At 53.9% G+C, this 20,409-nt stretch overlaps 2 protein-coding genes across 7 annotated transcripts in view; one reads left to right on the top strand and one right to left on the bottom strand.

The window, feature by feature from the left end:
* Positions 1–328: 328 nt before the first annotated feature.
* BRD3OS (BRD3 opposite strand) lies at positions 329–4,225 on the bottom strand. Its single transcript, XM_069771005.1, has 2 exons — positions 4,146–4,225; positions 329–3,868 (listed from the first exon to the last, which is right to left on the bottom strand). Exon 2 carries the CDS (start codon positions 3,222–3,224, stop codon positions 2,955–2,957), a length of 270 nt encoding a protein of 89 aa, XP_069627106.1. The 5' UTR covers positions 3,225–3,868; positions 4,146–4,225; the 3' UTR covers positions 329–2,954.
* Positions 4,226–6,884: 2,659 nt separating this feature from the next.
* Positions 6,885–20,409, top strand: part of VAV2 (vav guanine nucleotide exchange factor 2) — a 154,107-nt gene continuing 140,582 nt past the window's right edge. The window contains exon 1 of one of the 6 annotated variants that reach the window (XM_069770997.1): positions 6,885–7,505. In XM_069770997.1, the coding sequence (XP_069627098.1) occupies positions 7,503–7,505 (3 nt within the window). In that variant the 5' untranslated portion in view covers positions 6,885–7,502. Of the gene's footprint in view, positions 7,506–11,243; positions 11,921–20,409 lie in introns of those variants that run through there. The other 5 variants (XM_069770998.1, XM_069770992.1, XM_069770995.1 and 2 more) reach the window with 5 other exon arrangements.

Genomic DNA, 20,409 nt, shown 5'->3' with positions numbered 1-20,409 from the left:
ATCGATAGCGGTGGCTGCATGTGTGACATCCAGAGGCTGTCCTCATCCCCAAATGCACCGCTAAGACTTGACAAGGGCTGCTGGGCTTGGAAACCTGGAGGAGCCTCCTCCGCACACGGCCAGTCTTCACAGGTAAAGCGGTGTGACTTTGGGGAGGGAGGTTACCCCAGCCCCACCAGTAACTAAGGTAATTCCCAACTGGGAGGAACTGCTTGTCTGCTGAGCTTTCTCTCTTCTGCCTGGATGGGGATAGGGAGTGATAATAGCTGTAATCCTCACATGTGCCAAAGTGATTAACATGCAGAAGAAAAACAGCTGCTCGCGATGATGCATTCAAATCATTTTAATGCACTTCATCAAAGAGGCTACAACAGCATTTTAAACAAGTGCATCAACACTACACAACTGGCTTACAGAAATGCTCGCTCATAGCAGCCACTCCACAAACCTGCTGTGACTAATAAGGACACACAGACATGGAAAATAATACAGTCACATTCACAGAGAGATGGAAGAACGAGTCGCACTCTTCCTATACTGTCATGCCCAGCCTCAATCCTGGAAGAATTTATGCATGTTTTTATTCTTCTATAGTCCAATTAACACTTTTCAAATAACTGAATTTTGGTTTACCAGCCACATAAACAAAAAGAGACTGATTATACCCAAAATAATCAACTTTCTTACTGAAATAAAAAAAAAAGTGTTGGGTTTTTTTCTATAAGAAAAGTAAAGAAAACGAACAGCTGGTTTGGGGGATGTGCTGTTCCTTAAACTCCCAGAGTTTGCATGCTCCCCTGGGCTGCTGGAAAGACCCTGAACCCACATCTCCTGCCTCTCCAGGTCGCTTCCACCTGCAGTTTCCAGGGGAGCTCTCAGACCAGCTTCCTGCCCATTTGTAAAATTAATCACCGGTTCACTCGGCCAAGAACCGGAGCCCTGGGTGGGTCACGCATCCCAGGCAATGCTCTACCTTAAACAGCATGCTCCGTACAGGAGCACCACCACTGCTGCCGGCAGCTTTCTGAGTCTCACTAGTTCTGTGAATCTCGTTGAATGCTTTTTCCCCAGTTGAAAAACATTTATTCACCAAAATATTTCTCAGCCAGAGCTAGTCCTGGTAAGATCAAGAGGACTATGTGAGCATGCAGAGCAATGCACAGGTCTGCGAAGCACTGAGGTCCATCAGCAGGTTTAGTTTTATGAGCCCACACGTAAGGTACTGAACATCAACACATGCATAAATAGTACTTCAAAAAAAATGAGCTGCCTATGGTTTGCAGTGTGTACAAGTGCTATGGATCAGGGCTGAGTACATCAAACCTCTATGACCTCACGTTAAAACAGGTATGTTCTGCTTAGCACATGGAGTTAAGCAAACTCAAGTGTGTATGTGTTGTAGCATTTAACACACACTGGAGAGGTGGAGAAGACTGTTCTTCACTGTATTAAAAAAATAAATAAAGTGCTTGATAAATGAACAAGAGGTTTTAGATAAATATCAGTAATGACTGTGCCTAATTTTAGGCAGGTAAATAATCCATACTGAAGTCAACATCAAATACTGATTTACTTGAAGTTAAGCCTATACCTAAGCGCTGCTGGATTAGGCACACAGGGCTGCAGGAGGACGTCCGAGGCAGGACATAAAGAGAGTCTGTGACTTAAGCCCAATGTTATACTTCAATGCTGAACCCTGGGCACATAATTAGCACCCCTGGAAGTGGTACTGCTTTGTTTTTAATAAAGATTTAGGTGCGTGCCAGGTGGAGTTTCTCAGCTTGATCTCACCTTGAGCAAGTTAGGGATTCAGCTCTAACAGAAACAACCTGAAAGCAGTCTCTGTTCCAAGAAGTGCAACTGTAGTATTTTCCCCTCCTAAAATCCTTCAGTTAGCTGAAACAAATCCTCCCAGATGCAACTTTTAAAACACATGCACCAACTTTACTATCCAACCCAAATGAGAAGATAAACCCTTCGAAGCTACTGCATGCCTTAAAACTTAAACGCAAAGCAAACTTCAGTAGACTGTTTTCTTCTGTAACCGAACTCTGGGGGCAGGTATGTACTGTGTAGGAGTTTCCCTATGTCCCTTAGCAGGAGATGTCTGTATTTACAGGAGCTTTCCTCCTGTTGCTTTCCTGGGCCTGTCCCTCCCCTTCAGGTGGTTCACTTGGTGATCGGTCCCTGAAGCGTGGGCTGGGAATCTACCTGCGTGAAGGGGGTCAGCTCCACCGACTCCAGAAGTCCTGTCTGTTATTTCCATAATACCAAACTGTGGCATCAGAGAGGGCCCTTTGCTTTGCGCAGGATGAAACTGCAGCGCACCTTTCCTGCCAGGTGTTTTGAAGGCTCAGATGAAATTCTCCACACATTCTTTCCCTCTTCCTCCCCATAATAAATCACTTCATTACCTGATTGTAAGAGACCACTTCCAGGCCAGTAATTAAAGGGAGACAGGGCAAGCAGAACAAGTAATGGCTGGGTAGTTTTGCAGATCACCTTCCTGAAAATCTTAGCCTCAATAGGAACGGATCTGTGCTTGCCTCTCTCCCACCAGTATTCGCAGAGCTTTGGCAATGGGTAAGGACTAGCAAGTAAAAGTGCCTGCTGGGGATGGTTCCTAAATGACAGCGGGTGTTTCTCACAGTACACGAGCCACTTAGAAGCAACACATGGTCCAGCACGGACCCTGCCAAGATGCTAGGCAGCAAACACGGGCTCGTGAGTTCCCGAGTGAGACTGTTTTTGTTATACACACTCAATGACATGCAAAATCTGATGCTACCAACAGCAAAAAACAAACGTAAACTTCAGACAGCCGTTCTGGCCTATCCCGTACACACTGCTTTAGCCGCAGGTCTGTCGTGAGGATGGTGCAAACCCATCTCCCCCAGCTTGATACAAGTCTGGTTTGTCTCCACGTGTGGATTTCTGATGCAAAGCCACCAAAATTACATAATAGCACAAAACTTAGATTGCCCCGTGTCCCTGGGGACATCCAGCTTGTTTTTGTCCCGCACCAGGATGGCTTCATTGCCGTACTGCGAGTACCACATACTCCGACTCCGGCTCAGGTAAGTGTTGGGGGGGGCCGACTCCAGTTTCTGCTGCTGCTGCTGCCAGATGAGCAGAGACGTGTCCCTGTACCGCAGCCGGGCATAGCCCTCGGACAAGGCTTTTTCGGGCAGGGGCACCCTCCCGTTCATTACTTTGTCAGTCATCCGCTCAAGGATAGCTCCGAAGACAAGACCTCCTTCCCAACAGCTCCGAAATACACCCCGCTGGGTCGGTCCAGGTTGACTGCTGCTGCTTTGAGCTCAAGGGAGAACATCCCCAGGGGCACGGCTCTTGGGATCAGTGTAAGCACCACTCAGGAGAGGGAGCGGGGATATGCGTGCCCCAAAATCACAACGGGCAGCCTGGCCTTACTTAAATAGCAAGCCAGGACTTCGGAAAGCTTATCCAGTGGTGATGCCGCTATGTGTTTCATCTTGCGAAGAGACCACACGCACGCGAGCTGCTTGTTGTTGAGAGTCCACGAAGTATCTCGATAGGTGTGAGCGGTGGCTCCGCGGCGCTGGGCTTGCTCTGCAGCCGGGCAGGACGGGCTGAGCGGCTCTGGCTGAGCTTTGCTTCCCTGAAGAACAGATCCCGAAGCCGTAGGGCAGATCTAAAGAGGTCTCCAACGCCCAGGCCCGCGCGTGAACTCTCCACCCGTGCTCCACGCTGACGCCAGACTGACGGACGGGCGCTTAGCAGGTCACGTACTCAGGGATGCAGGAGAAGATGCTGCCTCCGGCCCCGGTTATGGTACCCAAGCTGGGATGCCCGTCGCCTCCTGACAGCACCGCTTCACGGCTTCAACCTGAGGCGGGGGGGAAGCATGGCGAGAGTCACCCCAAGGCCTGGCAAAGGGGGTCCCTGCCCTGCGAGGGCCCCTTTCCCGGCACCACCGTGCCCCCCCCCCTTCCCTCCCTCCTCCCCCGCGCCCCCCCCCAACCCCTTCCACCGGCACCGCGCACCCACCCCACGGCCTCCCGGGGCTTTCCCGCACCCTCCTGCCCCTGCAGCGCACCCCGTGGGGCACCCCCCCACCCCTAAGGGCCCCCCGAGGGGGCCCTACAACCCCCCCCCGGCCCCACCGTGCCTGCGCTGCCCGGCCCGGCCCGGCCCGGCCCCGGCGCCGCTCGGCCGAGCAGCCGCGGAGGCGCCTCCCGAGCGCATCACGGCGGGAGGAGCCAGAGCCGCCGCCGGGGGGGCCGCGGGCCGGGGCGGGCTCCAGCGGGGGCACGGCCGTGGGGCTCCCCCAGAGGGGCTGCGTGGGGCCGGGACACGGCAGTGGGGGTCCTCGAGTGGGGTGCGTGGGGCCGGGACACGGCAGTGGAGGACCCTGAGTGGGGTGCGTGGGTCTGGGGCACGGCGATGGAGCACCCCGAGTGGGGTGCGTGGGGCCGGGGTACAGCAGTGGAGGACCCCGAGTGGGGTGCGTGGGTCTGGGGCACGGCGATGGAGCACCCCGAGTGGGGTGTGTGGGTCTGGGGTACGGCAGTGGAGCACCCCGAGTGGGGTGCGTGGGGCCGGGGTACGGCAGTGGAGGACCCCGAGTGGGGTGCATGGGTCTGGGGTATGGCGATGGAGCACCCCGAGTGGGGTGCGTGGGGCCGGGGTACGGCAGTGGAGCACCCTGAGTGGGGTGCGTGGGGCCGGGGTACGGCAGTGGAGCACCCCGAGTGGGGTGCGTGGGGCCGGGGTACGGCAGTGGAGGACCCCGAGTGGGGTGCGTGGGTCTGGGGCACGGCGATGGAGCACCCCGAGTGGGGTGCGTGGGGCCGGGGTACGGCAGTGGAGGACCCCGAGTGGGGTGCGTGGGTCTGGGGCACGGCGATGGAGCACCCCGAGTGGGGTGCGTGGGGCCGGGGTACGGCAGTGGAGGACCCCGAGTGGGGTGCGTGGGTCTGGGGCACGGCGATGGAGCACCCCGAGTGGGGTGCGTGGGGCCGGGGTACAGCAGTGGAGGACCCCGAGTGGGGTGCGTGGGTCTGGGGCACGGCGATGGAGCACCCCGAGTGGGGTGTGTGGGTCTGGGGTACGGCAGTGGAGCACCCCGAGTGGGGTGCGTGGGGCCGGGATACGGCAGTGGAGGACCCCGAGTGGGGTGCGTGGGTCTGGGGCACGGCGATGGAGCACCCCGAGTGGGGTGCGTGGGGCCGGGGTACGGCAGTGGAGGACCCCGAGTGGGGTGCGTGGGTCTGGGGCACGGCGATGGAGCACCCCGAGTGGGGTGCGTGGGGCCGGGATACGGCAGTGGAGGACCCCGAGTGGGGTGCGTGGGTCTGGGGCACGGCGATGGAGCAGCCCGAGTGGGGTGCGTGGGGCCGGGGTACGGCAGTGGAGGACCCTGAGTGGGGTGCGTGGGTCTGGGGCACGGTGATGGAGCACCCCGAGTGGGGTGTGTGGGTCTGGGGTATGGCAGTGGAGCACCCCGAGTGGGGTGCGTGGGGCCGGGGTACGGCAGTGGAGGACCCTGAGTGGGGTGCGTGGGTCTGGGGCACGGCGATGGAGCACCCCGAGTGGGGTGTGTGGGTCTGGGGTACGGCAGTGGAGCACCCCGAGTGGGGTGCGTGGGGCCGGGGTACGGCAGTGGAGGACCCCGAGTGGGGTGCGTGGGTCTGGGGTACGGCAATGGAGCACCCCGAGTGGGGTGCGTGGGGCCGGGGTACGGCAGTGGAGCACCCTGAGTGGGGTGTGTGTGGGTCTGGAGCACGGCAATGGAGCACCCCAAGGGGTTGCGTGGGTCTGGGGCATGGCAGTGGAGCACCCTGAGTGGGGTGCGTGGGTCCAGGTTACGGCAGTGGAGGACCCTGAATGGGGTCTGTGGGTCTGGGGCATGGCGATGGAGCACCCCGAGTGGGGTGCGTGGGACTGGGGTACAGCGATGGAGCACCCTGAGTGGGGTGTGTGGGTCCAGGTTACGGCAGTGGAGGACCCTGAATGGGGTGTGTGGGTCCAGGGCATGGCCATGGGGCTCCCTGAGTGGGTTGCATGGGTCCAGGGTCATGGCAATGGGGCTCCCCACACTGGGTGCATGGCTCCGGGACACGGCAATGGAGCACCCTGAGTGGGGTGCATGGGTCTGGGGCACAGCAATGGGGGTCCCCGAGTGGGTTGCGTGGGTCCAGGGCATGGCAGTGGGGGTCCCCATGCTGGCTACACGGGTCCCACAGGTGTCAGCCAGCGCTGGGTGCATGGAGCATTTTAAAGGGACACCCAGCCCTGGGTGCGCTGAGCCCCTGGCACTGTACACGGGAGCACGGGGGCTGAACTGGGGGAGCCCGCTGTTGCCCACCCCGTCCGGCAATGCCCTCGGAGAGTGGCTCTCCTTGCTGCTGAAGGTGCCAGGGTGCATCCCAGCCCTGGGATTTACAGCCAGGCCAGTGCATGTTGCTGCCCAGTCTCCTTTCTGGTGGGTGACTGGTGTGGCAGCCATTTGTGCTGGGAGGGTGCCTGGTACCCTTTGTACCCCTTCAGTTTTCTCAGGCTCCCCAGTGACTGCCCATCTGTGGGCTGAAGGCAGGTAGGGGACACCCTTATGGGTGCTGAGCCTCATGCGACCGTGGCTCTGACAGCCGCGTGGGTACATCTATAGGGTGCACAGCCTGGAAAAGGAGCGTGACTGAGCAGCATCTCCTCTGCCTCCGCTCCTCATCACTGTCCGCTCCAGCGCATTTCCTTAGCCCAGCTGTCCCCTGGCAAGCACAGCAAGAAATACGTTTTGAAGAGAGCTGTGGGGCTTATTCTTTTTCTGATGATGCTAAATTTAAGCTCTCAATCTTCTTATCTCCTGTGAATGCAGCGCCATCTAATCTCCTGTTAAGGACCCGATATACTTATCTGGTGCAGAGCTACTCCAGGAGCTGCTGCTGTTCTGCTTGGCCTTCATGGACACAACACCCAGCAGTTTACTTCCATAAGACAGAAGACACGCTGCAATTCCCAGTTCCCAGAAGATTTGGACCAAACACAAAGAGGGAAGAAAAGAATAAAAAAAGAGGAATGAATACACTATTAAAATGTTTATAATCAGAAGTGTCCTGACTTTGCTGCTTAATCCGCCTCCTGCTAGCATGGAGGAGCCAGCCCAGGCCCCACCTTGTGGGAGCTGCAGAACAAAATGCAAAATCGTCTAGTGGAACCATATTTAGGTTTTTAAAAGCACGGGTGAGGTGTCTTCGTCTTCTCTGAAAAATCACCGGTTCTGTTATTGTCAAACTCGGAGCATAACAGAAGAAGCCGGTAAGAGGAGTGATTACATTGCCAAGATAAGGTGAGAAGAAAGATTGGAAACTGCAGACCTCTGAAAGCCAACAACTGTCTCTGACCGACCACTTGACCCTTCGTCGTGACTCCCTGAGACATCTGCCAACAGGACCCTTCCCAAATAAACCTTGGAAGCAGCAGCAGTGGAACGGATGAAGTGAACCCCCTGTGCTGCCCAGCCAATGGTTAGTTCTTCTCCTCCTTCCTCCAAGGAAATCTCTGTGTCTGCTTTGCTTTCCCTGCGAGCTGCCTCGGGCCTTACCTCTGCTGTAAGACACGGCTTAAATATGGAGCCGGCCTGGGCAATTTTCCCCTTACTCACCTCTTTAGGACTGTGATACGCTTTGGGGTCTATTTGATTTTGATGGGAAAGCTGTTGGGGATGGACTCTGGTGGAGGAAGGCTGGTTAGTGAGGCTGTGATGATGATGTTGGGAAGAGGGTGTTACTTGTGTTCAGCACAGCTGGGGCATCACAGGCCCCATAAATGAGACTCTTCCACAGAGAAATGCCCAGGAACGTGCCCGCTCCGCCTGCTTGGTACCTGGGTTGAGAGCCCTTTTCCAGTGGAGCTACGCTCTCAGGCACTACCTTTTTCCAGGCTAAACAAAGAGTATCTGTGGCTGACTGCTCCCGTTGCACCAGTACAAGAAGAGAATCCAGTTCATCCCTCCTGCCAGCGTCGAGTTACTCCGGGTTAATTCTCCCGCTCTCCCTTTACCCGGCGGCAGGCAGTAACCTCCATTGCCTGCTCTGGGAGGCGACGGCACGGGAGAAGACGTGAGCTCTCCTGGCAGGAGTGCAGGGCCGTTACCAGGAGGATAATTGCAATGACTGTTCTAGGGTACAAGTTGTCTGGGCAGGTAGATCAGGTGTTTACAGCAGTAGATGAGCCAGACAGAGAATTACTGTCTGTACCTAGTGAAAGTTAGTAGTTTAATGCAGCAGCACTTCAATAGCTGTGTGATCTGTCCCTCACTGATGATTGAGTGAGAGCTGCTGCTGAGCAGTGTGTTTGCTGAGTTGTGACTTGCACAGGTTTCCTAAAATAGTTGGTGAAGGGAGATCACAAAATCTAAGGGCGTGATGTAAATGGCACGTAGGCTGCCCGGGTAACTGCTGACAGCTGCCGGTGGTGCCCGAGTTCTGCCGTGACAGCAGCCGTGACGGCTCCTGCTCTGGGGACGTTGGCTCCAGCTGGAGACAGATGTCCACTGGGCTGCTGGCAGCCAGCAGCGGGTTTGGGACAGGCTGGTGCACGCTTGGTCTAATCCAGAAGGTGGCAATGGCAATCCATAGACACTGGCTGATTTGGAAATGGGGATTTCTTGGTGCTATGGCCCTTGTATTTATAGGGATATTTTCAGATGGCTGCTCCTAAGAGGTAGCGTGGCGGCTGCTTCTCTGCCTGTGCTGACCAGGGAGTCAGCTCGTCTTCCAGGAGCAATACCAAACATTACAGAAAATACACTTTACTGTGAAATGTGGTCATTTCCCAGGTATGTTTTGATTGATTAGTAAGGTACAATCTCCTTGCACATGTTTGTGCCTTTAAGTTTCCTTCTTTCCTTCCTTCCATGACTAGTTTTGCCTATTCCATGCTAGACTGTGATGTTCCCAAGCAGCCCGGTTACGTTCCCAAACAGCCGCTGCTTCACCAGCCATGTCCCCCCTCACACCCCTCTGCAATGGGACCCGGCTGCGGTGGCTGCCTGCTGCCCCCTGGCAATAGCTGCCTGCCAGTCTCTTTTTATCTAGTTACTGAGACATTTTGGGTTGAAAAAGCACGACGTTCCTTCTGTTATTACCTTTCTAGTGCATTCAGTCACCTCTCAGGCTTCTCTCATGCAATAAAAGCACATACGGTGAAGCCCGTCAGCGGAGAGGAGAAGCTCCATGCTCGGTCCCCAGCAGAGGGTAGTGTCAGCCTCTGCGTGTGGGTCAGCAGCCTCGGCCCTGTCTGGCTGTCTGTCTGTCCTTCCCTGGCTGGTTGTCCTTCCCTGGCTGTCCTTCCCAGCAGTGCCAAGGGGCACGAGGGGGAATTACCAGCTCTAGCACAACACTCAACCTCTTTAATTTATGCAAGCTCCCTTTTAGCTTTAGGTACATCCTGAAAGCAGCGTCTAGGTCCTCTCCATGTAGCCTCTCCTGTTTCCAGGACATTTGTATAATCTGCAACTCACAGCTCGCTAGTGTGTGTGCTGGATACATGCTCTTCACTGAGCCTTTCCTCACAGGTTGGGTTTTTTTCTTTTTTTCTGCTATCAAAAATACCTCTGCCATCAGCCGATGTGATTGTTGCAGAGGTAGGTGAGAAGCGTACTTGCTTCAACACCTCCCACACAGAGGCTGGCTTTGCAGATGCAGCGATTGTTCCTAAGTGTCCAGGGGCAAGTACGCTTTTTATTATGCCGTAAAAAAGCCAGGCTGTAGCTAGCAGCTTTAATTATACACATATAATAAACTCTTCTGTTGTCCTCTGCCTACAGACCTGACCTCACAAGGCAGAGTAGTACAGAGTCAACCAAAATTATCCCTGGCAGGACTCCACTCCTTTCAGTAGCCTTGTGATTCCTGCCCAGTGGGTGCTGCTGGAGACCTAGCGGGAGACCAGAAAGAAAAGCCTCAGGAAGAACTAAAAGAATGAGAAAGTTATTTAGAGGAATCACCTCCGCAGGAGCTTCGGACTGAAATCAGCGTGCTCCTGAAGACGCCCAGGGCAGGGTGTAGCTCTGATGGTGAGACTGGGGCATAGGGATGCTGCTCCCTCTCGGATTATACTGCACTTACCTGCTCTGCCAGGGGGGCAGCGGGCATTGCACAGAGCCGGACCCAAAGCAGATTAATTGCCAGCACACCAGGCTGAAAGAAGTGCCTTCTTGAAAAAAAACAACCAACAAACAAACAGCCTACCAAACTTTCCTTGGAATATTAAACAATTGTTTTTCACTCTTCGGAGGGATCCTCCTTCCTACCCTGAAAATGAAGGATCATGCCAGTAGAGTCGCTCTTTCTTCTTTATCTCCACTTGGCTACATTTGGAAGAGATTAGCGTTGCATTTGTTTGACATCCAGGTTAATAGCTTCCCTTCGTCCCAGTCTCGGCTTCCGGTTTTGGCTATCTGGAAGGCCAGGCTGGAAATTAATGGACAAACTCTGGGGAGAGGCTCTCGGAAGAAAACTCAGAACAGATTTTTGAAAAGAGGCTGTTCTAAACTGCGCTGATTTGGATGGAAGCCACTGGTGAAAATTAGAGATTTTTCAAGAGTTTGCTGCCAAGCAGTTAATGGCTGAGAGTTGAGGTTTTTAATAAATACACTGGTAATTAATTATAGGAGTTGTCTTCATGTTTGAAAGTCAAGGAATACGATAGCTTGTTTGGGTTAAACCAGCTCCCCTGCAGTATTTGCAACCCAAACACGAGAAGAAGAGTGGGAGCCCACGGCCAGACAAAGCACGCTCTTGTGGGTGAGGGCACACGGACGGTCGGGTCCTCCCCGCTCCGGGGGCGAGCTGGGACCGTGCTGGGAAGAACGGGACACGGGGGGTGTGTGTGTCCCCCGGGGCTGGGATGGCAGCTCAACCTCCCCGAAGGGAGAGAAAAGCAGCACCGGGGCTCGGTGCGGTTTATCCCCGGAACAGGGAGCGAAGGAACAGCAGCAGCGGGAGGGAGAGGATATTAAAAAAAAGGATTTGGGGGGGAGGGAGAAAAAAATAAATTGGGAAAAGAGCCAAGGCGGCGTGGAGCTCCCCCCCTGCTCCCAGCCGCGGAGCCCGGGCTCCCGCAGACAAAGGGGCGGCGGGGGCGGACCGGGGGCGGACCGGGAGCTCCTCCCGCCTGCCCGGGGCGGTGGAGAAGGGGGGGGGACACACACATCCACCCCCCCCAACTCACACCAGCAGCAGCAGCAGCATCCCCAGCAGCGCAGGTGGGGGCCCCCTCGGCAGCAAGTTTCCTCGGGGCAGGGGGACGAAGTTTGGGGGGGGGCGGGGCTGGCCCTGCCGTGCCCCCTTCGGTCGTTTGGTCGTTCCTTCGTTTTTTCTTCCCCCCCCCCGCCATCCCCGCTTTGTTCCCGGGAGGATGCGGCGCGCCTAACCCCGGCCGAGGCGGTGGGGCCGCAGCGGGGGCAGGGGCAGCCCTCCGCCGGAAAACTCCGCACCGCCCCCCTTCCTCCTCCTCCTTCTTCCTCCTCCTCCTCCTCGTCCTCCGCAGAAGCCCCGGCGCGGAGCGATGCTTCCCCGGGCGGCGGGCGGCGATGGAGCGGGGCGGTAGCCCGGGACCGCGGAGCGAAGCTGCCGCCCGCTGCCCCTGAGCGGCGAGGAGGAGGAGGAGGAGGAAGAAGAAGGAGAAGAAGAAGAAGAAGAAGAAGGGCGGGTGTGTGAGCGGGGCGGCGGCCATGGAGGAGTGGCGGCAGTGCGGCCGCTGGCTCATCGACTGTAAAGTTTTGCCCCCCAACCACCGGGTGGTCTGGCCCTCGGCGGTGGTCTTCGACCTGGCGCAGGCGTTAAGGGATGGGGTCCTGCTCTGCCAGCTGCTCCACAACCTCTCCCCCGGCTCCATCGACCTCAAGGACATCAACTTCAGGCCTCAGATGTCCCAGGTAGGGAGGGAGGGGATGGGGGGGGGCGTTGGGGGACCCCCATAAGCACGGGACCCCCCCCCCCCAGCACGCCTTTCCCTGCATGCGGGTGTTGCTCTGGGGAAACTTGGTGGGATGTGTGGATGGGGGGGTGGTGGGAGACTGTCTGCTTACCCCCCCCCCGCCACCCGGGGCTTTAATTCCCGGGTTTCTGTCCCGGTGGGATCGGTGGCTGCGGGGGGAAAAGGGCTCCGGGGTGGAGAATAAACAGCCCAGGAAAAAGGGGAAATATTCCCCCCCCCTCCCCCGCTTTCTGTTTACAGTCATCGCGAAACAAAAGCAAATAATAAGGCGAAGAGGAGGTGGTGGGGTGGATTACTTCGGGGGTTTTAACGAGGTTGTTCGGCTTTGATGTGCTGGGGGAGCGGGAGGGGGGGAGGTACTGGCCTTGATAAAACTTTGGCCGGGAAGATGAAAAGCAAAATAAGCAAAAAAAAAACCAAAACCAAACCCCACCCCAAAAAACCCCAACCTGGTGCTCTGCAAGCCTGTCCCAAGCCCGGCCGGGCAGGGAGCGCGGCCATGCGGTTCCCGTCTGTCTGTCCGTCCGTCCGTCTGTCCGCCCCCCCCCCGCCCGCCCCGGGGCTCCCGGTGCCGCAGCCCCGGCTGAGCCGCAGCTGCCCCGGGCCGGTGGGTCGTTCGGCTCTCGGTTCAGAGAGCCCAGCTGGGCTCCGGCTCCCTCCTCCTGCACTGTTCTTATCCTGGCTTTCAGGTCTGGGAACTTTAAAGCTTTAGTGTTTCCCCTCCTTGGAAGTGTTTGAGGTTTTTGGTTGTGTTGGTGGAAAGAGGGTTAAACAACGGAAAAAAAAAAAATTCAGCTCTGGTTGTTTTGGGGTTTAAATACTCTGCTTATGTTTTTGTAAGCTGTGCCGCGTGGTATTTGCATGGGAATTGGGAAGTGAAATCAATTAGAAACAAATGAAAGGGGGGGCTTTGTCCTCCCGACCCGGCAGCCCCTGTGTTGACAAGTGGACAGTGAACTGCTCGCTCTTATTTTTGAGCAACAACAGGTTTTATTGGTAGAAGGGAAGGGAAATTTCCTGGTAGCGAGGGCATGTGAGACTCTGTTGAACTTTACTGAATCATTCAAAGATAAATAACGTTAACGTGAGTTCTGGCTATATGCTGTGCAAGCACGCTGCTTGTCCGGCAAGTGCCTTTCCCTTCTTCCACCAGAGTTTTGTTCCAGGGCGATGGTGGGTTTTGTCCGTTCAGCCTCCTCACCCAGCGAGACGTCACCCTGCGTGCTGGGGGGGGCTGCTGCGGTTGAGGACAGGTTGAGCCCTTCAGGCCCGAAACTTGGAGCCGCGCTTTGGGGAGCAAAATGCGTTTTGCTGCCTGCGTGGGAAGGTGAGGATGTCGCTGCTCGCTTCGAGTCGGAGACCTTGATCCTGCCAAGCACCGGGGTGGGAAGCCCCGACCATTCGGTGAACGCCAGCCCCATGTCAGCTCTCGCATCGGCGCGAGAGACCTGCTGGCGCAGAGTAAATCACGACGCGTCCTGATGCCTCTTCCCAGGGCGGAACAATGCTGTGAGATTTCCTCTTAGCTTTCCAAGCTATAAACTGATACAAACTGTCTTCCGTACAAACTGACGTTTCCAAATATAAACTGTCGCGCTGGAGCTGTAAATGTGCGGGGACTGGTGCTTTCTTAGAACGTGCTGAGAATGGCATACTATGCTTTTGGGTTTTTTTTTCTTTTAAGGAAATATTATAGCCCTACAAACCTGATTTCCATTCAATACTTGCCCTGTGGGGAATTAAGAATAGTAGCTGTGGTGTAGGGAAGATCCAGCGGTAGTTTGGAAAGGAGGTTCTTGCTACCCTTGCTGAGGCAGGTGTTGCTTGTTGGAGGTGAGAGTTTACAGCCCAGCTGTCCATAATTAAATTCCTTTCTGCCTTCCCCACCTGGCTGCTTTCCTGGCTGGAGGAGGAGCATGAAGGGAACTGGTGAATGGGATGACTTTCGTGGTCACCTCTGCCAGGACCGGGTTGTCGGAGCCGACCGGCACAGCCTGCCCAAAGCTGAGCCCACGGGGACGCGCAGAGCCGTCGCCTGGCGTGGCAGTGGATGCTACGGCGAGGCTCAGCTGATGCTTGTCCTCGGTCAGGATGAGCCCCAAATCCATCTGGATTTGAGTCTTTATACTTGCTCTTAGGTATTTGGTGTTTCTCTGGCAATTCCTGAATTGGGGAATCTCTGAATTTAGGGTAGCTAAAGACAGGAGGCATCTGGCTGCTCTTTACCGTCCGTGTATCCGCAGCACTGGTAACCCAGGAGGGGGAGAGGAAGGGGTCTGAGCCCAGCCAGGACGGGGAAAAACGTCCCTGCAGGGCCTCAGCCTCGCTGCAGCTATCTGTGAGCAGTTTAGAGTCTCTGGGCCAAATTTCAGAAGAGCATAGGAACCCATCTTTGTCACACAGCTGGGATGCGTTCAGACACGGGCGTAGGGATGTGCGAGACAGAGTGTGCCTGGAAACTTCAGAGGTTCTTTTGGATGATAAATGTGCATTTTGCCTGACCGGCTGGGCTGGCTAACCAGCTGTCTGCCTTACTACAGAGATTTTTTTTATTTTTTTTTTTATTATTAATCAGTCAAAATGCCAGGGGATAAGACACTTGTGCTAGACTTGAAACACCCAGTAGTATTCTGTCATCCACCTTTCCCAGTGAATTAAATGGGGTTGTGCAGGTGTGTAATGAGAAACAGATTTTTGCCCAAGGTGAGCATCGTTTCGAAGGCCAGAGGTGAAATCACATCTCTTTGCAAAGAAATGCTTTAAGATCCAGACACTGTTGTCTGTTTGTTCGTGGTTTTTTTTTTTTAATCCCCTTCCATCCTGATTTGTTTTTCCTTGCAGCCGTGAAGGTGTGCTGTGTGGTGAGGTTAGAATGTCGAGTCCTGTTCGCAGCACAGTGAGGCCAGCCGTGGGTGAGGCTGCAGGGACTTGTGCTCCCTCGCTGTGGAGAGATGAACTGGTGTCCCTGTCCTCCTAAAACCTTCCCGTGCTTGTTCAGCAGGGAACCAGGCTGGTGAAATGGCCAGGCTGGCCACACAGCAGTAGTTTACTACTTGATGTTTAAATAAGTAAATGAGTAAAATCACCTCATTCGGTTGCAATCTCAAGTTTGCTTTATTTTCATGCTCAGTTCCAGAGACCCAGTGCTCGGTGGTGCCTGGCAGGATGGGATGACCCAAAGCTACTGAACCTCCACAGAGACTAACAAAATAAACAGGAAAAAAAGTCTTAAAACCCAGTTCTCTTCTGAGAGTCGGTGGATGCGAGGGCAGTTTTGATGAGCCTGGAGTAAAACTTCATTTCTGCTAATTGCTTTTGCTGTAGAGGCTGTTTCTGGAGAGGTGGGAAGCGGGATGAGTGTCCTTGCCCTCAGTACTTATTGATCATTATGTCTATTACCATCATTGGCTTTTGGGGGGTGTAATTCAAGCCGGTTTGCCAGCCAGCTGTGGAAGTGTGATGTAAAGGACATCTTTATTTGCAAATGGGAGCAGATGTAGCACCTCTCGGGCTTGCAATCCCTGTCCCTTGTGCACAGCTCTCAGTACAACATTTCTCCCCCATCCCTGCGTGGAGCCATCTCCAGAACCCCGCTTCTCTCCCTGTTCCCCTGTAGCTGGCACTAGTTTCCAGTCCTCTGGCACTGTGTGATACAGCTGCTCTCGCATCCGAAGCTCCTTTTGTGAGTAAGATGGAGATCTCGGGGCTTTGGATCTTCATCGATAATTAGGTTTGATTTGTAATTTTGTTAAGTCTGCGGTCAAATACAAATTAAATGACTCTTCACTTGTGTTTCAGCATGGTGAAGCATAAAAAATATGTGCAATAAAAAAATTGCACATTTGGGCAAGTGTGATGTTTGGCAGTGTGGGTTTTGGTTTGGGGGTTTTTAATTTTTTTTTTTAAATTTTTTTTGCATTTGCCTTAGATAAAATTAACACTTCCCGACAGGGACTTGGATGTGGACCGAAGTTGGTAGGGAAGCGCGGTTGAGCTGTGCTGCCAGCTGCTCCCCACTCGGGCAATGTGCTTTGGGCAGGCAGGTCTCTGGGCAGAGACCTCATGGGGGCTGGATCAGCTGTGCCGGACACCTTTTGCAGGCGAGGGATTGATCAGGAATTATCCTTGAAGATGGAAGACTGGAAGAGCTGGGAGCTGCTCACAGTGTGCCAGGTCACTGTCCTTTCTCTGGTGGCTTGCCAGCACCCCGGGTTAATTCCCCTGGTGTCTAGCAGACCTGGTTCAACCTCTTGGCACTTGTGGTGATGCCGTGGAGGGCTCCATGGACACGTACGCCTCTCGGCAAAGTGTTCGTATCGCAGGTGCCTGAGAAACAGCGAGGGAAAGCGAGTAAGCAGGGTGCCGCGGGGGCTGACACCATCGCCCAGTGTGTCCGAGGGGTCTCAGCCCACACTCTGCCCTCCAGCCCCGTTCCGGGAGCGCTTCTGCTCCTAAATCTCTGCAGCTGAAGGAAATGTGGGCTCCTTCAAGGGAGAACAACTAAGAAAAAAGCAATAACCCCCGAAGTCCTGCCCTACCTTCCCATTGCCCCTGTCCTGGGTGTCTGAGCATGCTGTTGCAGTGTTATGTGCTGCAGTGTTGACGTTCCTCCGTATATTAAAGCAGATGGAAATTGGTACCTACACCAGAGCAGTTGTGCACTTCTAGAGCTTGATCGTGTGATTTGTTTTAACATGAAGACTCCCATTGATATTGTGTTGCATCCACCCTTCCGTTAAGGTTGGCCTGGACACTGCTAAATATCTTTTTTTTTTCCCTGCTTCAAAATCTCCCGGATACTTGAAATGAAGCAGCCGTGTATTTAATGCGTGTATTTGTGTGTGCACAGACTTTTAAGTTAGCGGTAATGGTCAGCTCATTAAGGATTCTTATTTTGAAACGTATTGACATCTCTCTAGAGATAATCCATCTCGGTCTGCAGCGCCTGGAGGTTTTATTAGGGCTCTTGAGACTGATGAGACACAGCAAACATAATTGGCGTGATGACTTGGCTGCCCACCGCTCTGTTTTGCTCTTATTAAGGAACCACGCAGACAACTGACTTCCCACGATTGATGGGTGTAACGCCCTACACCTGACTGAACTGTCAGATGGCTTCACGGCTGTTGTTTTTTTCTGCAGGATGGCAATAATTTGGTATCAAAGTCCCGTTTATTGATGATGGAGGCACTCATTTGCCATGACAACTGGGAGCAGGTGGTTTGTAGCGACTGCTTCCCCCAGGTACATGGGAGATGAAGGCATGTTGGCGTATTTGGTACCCGTAATTATTCACAAGGCTTTGGGATTTTTAACGTGCCACTTGAAGGCTTTATAGCTACAATGCTTGTAATTACTTCCATATGTCATGACAGTAGTTAAATATAATTCAGTATTATCAGAGCTGACTGGGTAGGTGCGTTGTTTGAGCAAGGTCTGTATAGCTACTCGCCGATTTACCCTGCTCAGGTCCTCTGGCTTTTTATTTACTCTCTGCTTCTTGAAATTGAGTTCTGTTCCAAAAAAGGCTATAAAAAATGGCCTCATTACATATCACTGTTTACTGTGTCTCAGTGACTTCCCGTTCAGATGTGCTGAGCTTTACAAAGGGAAAAAAGGTGCTCTGTCTTGTACGGCCGGACTCGTGAGCTCCTTGCAAATAGGAACCGATTGCAGTCTTTCTTCCCAGCTCCCCTTCATGCCTCCTGCATGTCAAATAGCACCCTAAAACTTTGTGTTAGCTAGAGGTAGTACCCTCTTTTTAGCTGTTTGGCGAGGTTGCAAGATACAACTGAACCTGCAGCTGAAGGCTCATATGTATTCTGTTGGGGCAGAAGAAGGCGGAAAGTGTTAGATGGATCCTGCTGGCTGTGCCAAGAAGCATGAAAAGCAGTGAAAACTTTTTTTTTTTCCGCCCTTGAATGATTGATGAGAGTTAAATACCTGCATTAAATACCTAGCAGGAATGGACTCTTGAATGAATAGATGCCTTTAAAAACACAAAGCCAAAAAAGCAGTCAATTTGGTCGCTTTTCAAGTTGGGACCAGTCTTGGAAGCTGCCTTCTATCTCAACGGCATGTTGATGAGCTGTAAAAAAAATGCTTGGCTTGTCCATCCTTCTTGGTGGCGATCCTTCGTGCTGGGTATACCAGCAAGAAAATGGGGTACCTTGTTGCTGGGTCCCTTCAGGGAGAAACAGGCAATGTTTTGGCAATGGCCCTTGGGGTGCTTAACTCCTGTGGGCTGTGTTTGAGTGAGGCAGTTGGGTGAGGAATTAGGGCTGCAGAAATTTAGGCTAGCTCAAGCAAGATGTGTGCTGAGGATGTGGTTATATTGAAGGGTTCATCTCGCTTGTGCCCAGTGAGATGGTGCTGATCCATCACCCTGTGTCGTGGCTTGTGGGTGTGGGAGCCCCTGGCCGGTGCTGTGGACCTTTTGCTTTTTTCAGCTCATCTGGAGCCAGAAGGGACCTGGGTTTTGGCACTGACAGAAATGTTGCTTCAGACTGACCCGAGGGCAAATTTTTGATCCGCTTCTTTGTCCCCTCTTAAAGAGACAAACCTTTTTTCCCAGTGTTTGAGCTTTTTCCCTTCTCCATTTGACTCTCCCCTAAGCCTGTGTTTAGTAGTCTCTCAAATATGCTCATCCCACATGTCCCAGCAGCCTGGACTGGGGCTGCCGGGGTGCTCTGGGCAGAGCTGGGGTGGGAGCACCAGGATCCCCTTGACTTTGGGCGCAGTGTAATTGAGGGGGTGGAGGGCTCACAGCACATCCAAGGTGTGCGCGTTGGGATGGAGAGGATTAATGTGGAGGGATGGTGGAGGGGGGTAAGTACAGTGAGCTTGGCAACACCTTTGGGAAGTGAAGACTGTCTCTGCTTTGATTTTAAAAGCATGGATCCACCTTCTTTGAGCTGCGCAGCAGCTTTTTTTTTCTTTCTTTTCCTTTCCTCCCCTTCCTCACACTACCCTTGACATCAGCTGGATCCCTTGGACTCTGAGCAATCTTAAATGGTCCCTGTAGCTGCTCTCCCAGCAGTCAGCACAGCTTCCCAGATCTTTGATCCCACCCAAGGACTTACTCGGTGCCCCATCAGGGTGACCCACTCTGGTGTTAATGCCGAGTCCATCTGTCTGTCCAGCTGTCCGTGCAGCATCCCAGGACCCCTGGGGCTCACCGGTGCCGCTTTGGAGAGTGCTGGCCCCCGGCAAAGCCTGGTCTTGTCCCTGCTGCCAGCCTGCAGGGAGTCACCCCCAGCTCTCCTGCCGGTATTAGCCCGAGGGCTCTAATTCGGGCACGTCCTTGGGGTGACTCGTGTGTTACAGTACAGCAGCCTCCTGGGTTCACCTGCCACCCCCGCGACGCATCGTGCTTATTCGAAGCTGTGTGCCCTCCGATGCTCCTTTTATAAGGAGGGTGAAGGACCTTCTTTTTCAGGGCAACTCTTAATTACGTTCTGCATTTCACAACTTCCAACTCGGCGTTAATGAAATGACTTTTCCCAGTGTCGTATCTCCCCTTCAAGAAGCAGCCTGGAAAAAGGTCTGTTTCTAATAAAATTGACTTCCCCCCCCCCGCCCCTTATGTTTTCTTTGGTTGCAGCTCAGGGCTGTGCTTCATCTGACGATACAACTCGAATTCAACCACTCCTTGCCCTCCACCCTCCGTGATGGCTCGGATCCTCCCGTGTTTGCAGCGGAGGGACAGGCAGGGCTGGGGTTTTCCTGCTTGGCTGCAGTTCAAGGCAGGTGGAGGTTGGCCAAACCAGCGAGCAAAGTACCTAGTTTCGTGTATAACAACACCAGGCTGCTTGAGCACCTACTGTCCCGGTCTTTTATACCTTGGGTTTATCAGTGACCTTGCAACTGCTGAGCCCTGTGATTGTGATCTGCTGCTTCTCTGTACATGGGTGGTTTGTGCTGTTACTGCGTCTGGACTAGTTCAGCCCTGTTGAGTCCAGTCTGTGTTAATGGTAAGGTTTAGCTAAGATGTCCTAACCTGAAAGGTTTTCACAGGGCTACGTCTGTAACAGGTAATTGGACCATCCGAGTCCTCTCCTTTTGGGTCAGAGGGTGTTCTTGCTCTAGCAAAAGCCAGAAGAACTCTACCATAGAAAGAATTGGAAAAAATACGGGTGCAGATGGGTCAGGTCTGCATGTGGGTTCAAAGCCCTGCTGCTCTGAAAAAAAATCAGTTATCCTCTGGAGAAGTCACTGAAGAGTAGTAGTTTGTTGGCCATTGAATTTCCCAGCCTGTCTAACAAGTCCTGCAGAACAAGTTTTGGAAGTTTTCTAGTTTTAAGAGCCCTTTTCTTCTGAAGTCCCCAAAACAGTTGTTTCAACCTAGACGTGAGGACTGCAAGCCCTTCCCATCACAGACCAAAGGACAAAGGATGCCGCCTGCCCATTGTCTCTCTTCTGCCCGAC

This window comes from Haliaeetus albicilla, chromosome 26, assembly GCF_947461875.1.
Source record: "Haliaeetus albicilla chromosome 26, bHalAlb1.1, whole genome shotgun sequence".
Taxonomy (NCBI): domain Eukaryota; kingdom Metazoa; phylum Chordata; class Aves; order Accipitriformes; family Accipitridae; genus Haliaeetus; species Haliaeetus albicilla.
Note: the sequence above shows the minus strand (reverse complement) of the source record. Positions and strands in the feature narration are given on the sequence as shown.

Excerpts from the sequence above, each read along its gene's own strand:
- BRD3OS (XM_069771005.1), bottom strand. The coding sequence starts at position 3,224 with ATGACTGACAAAGTAATGAACGGGAGGGTGCCCCTGCCCGAAAAAGCC.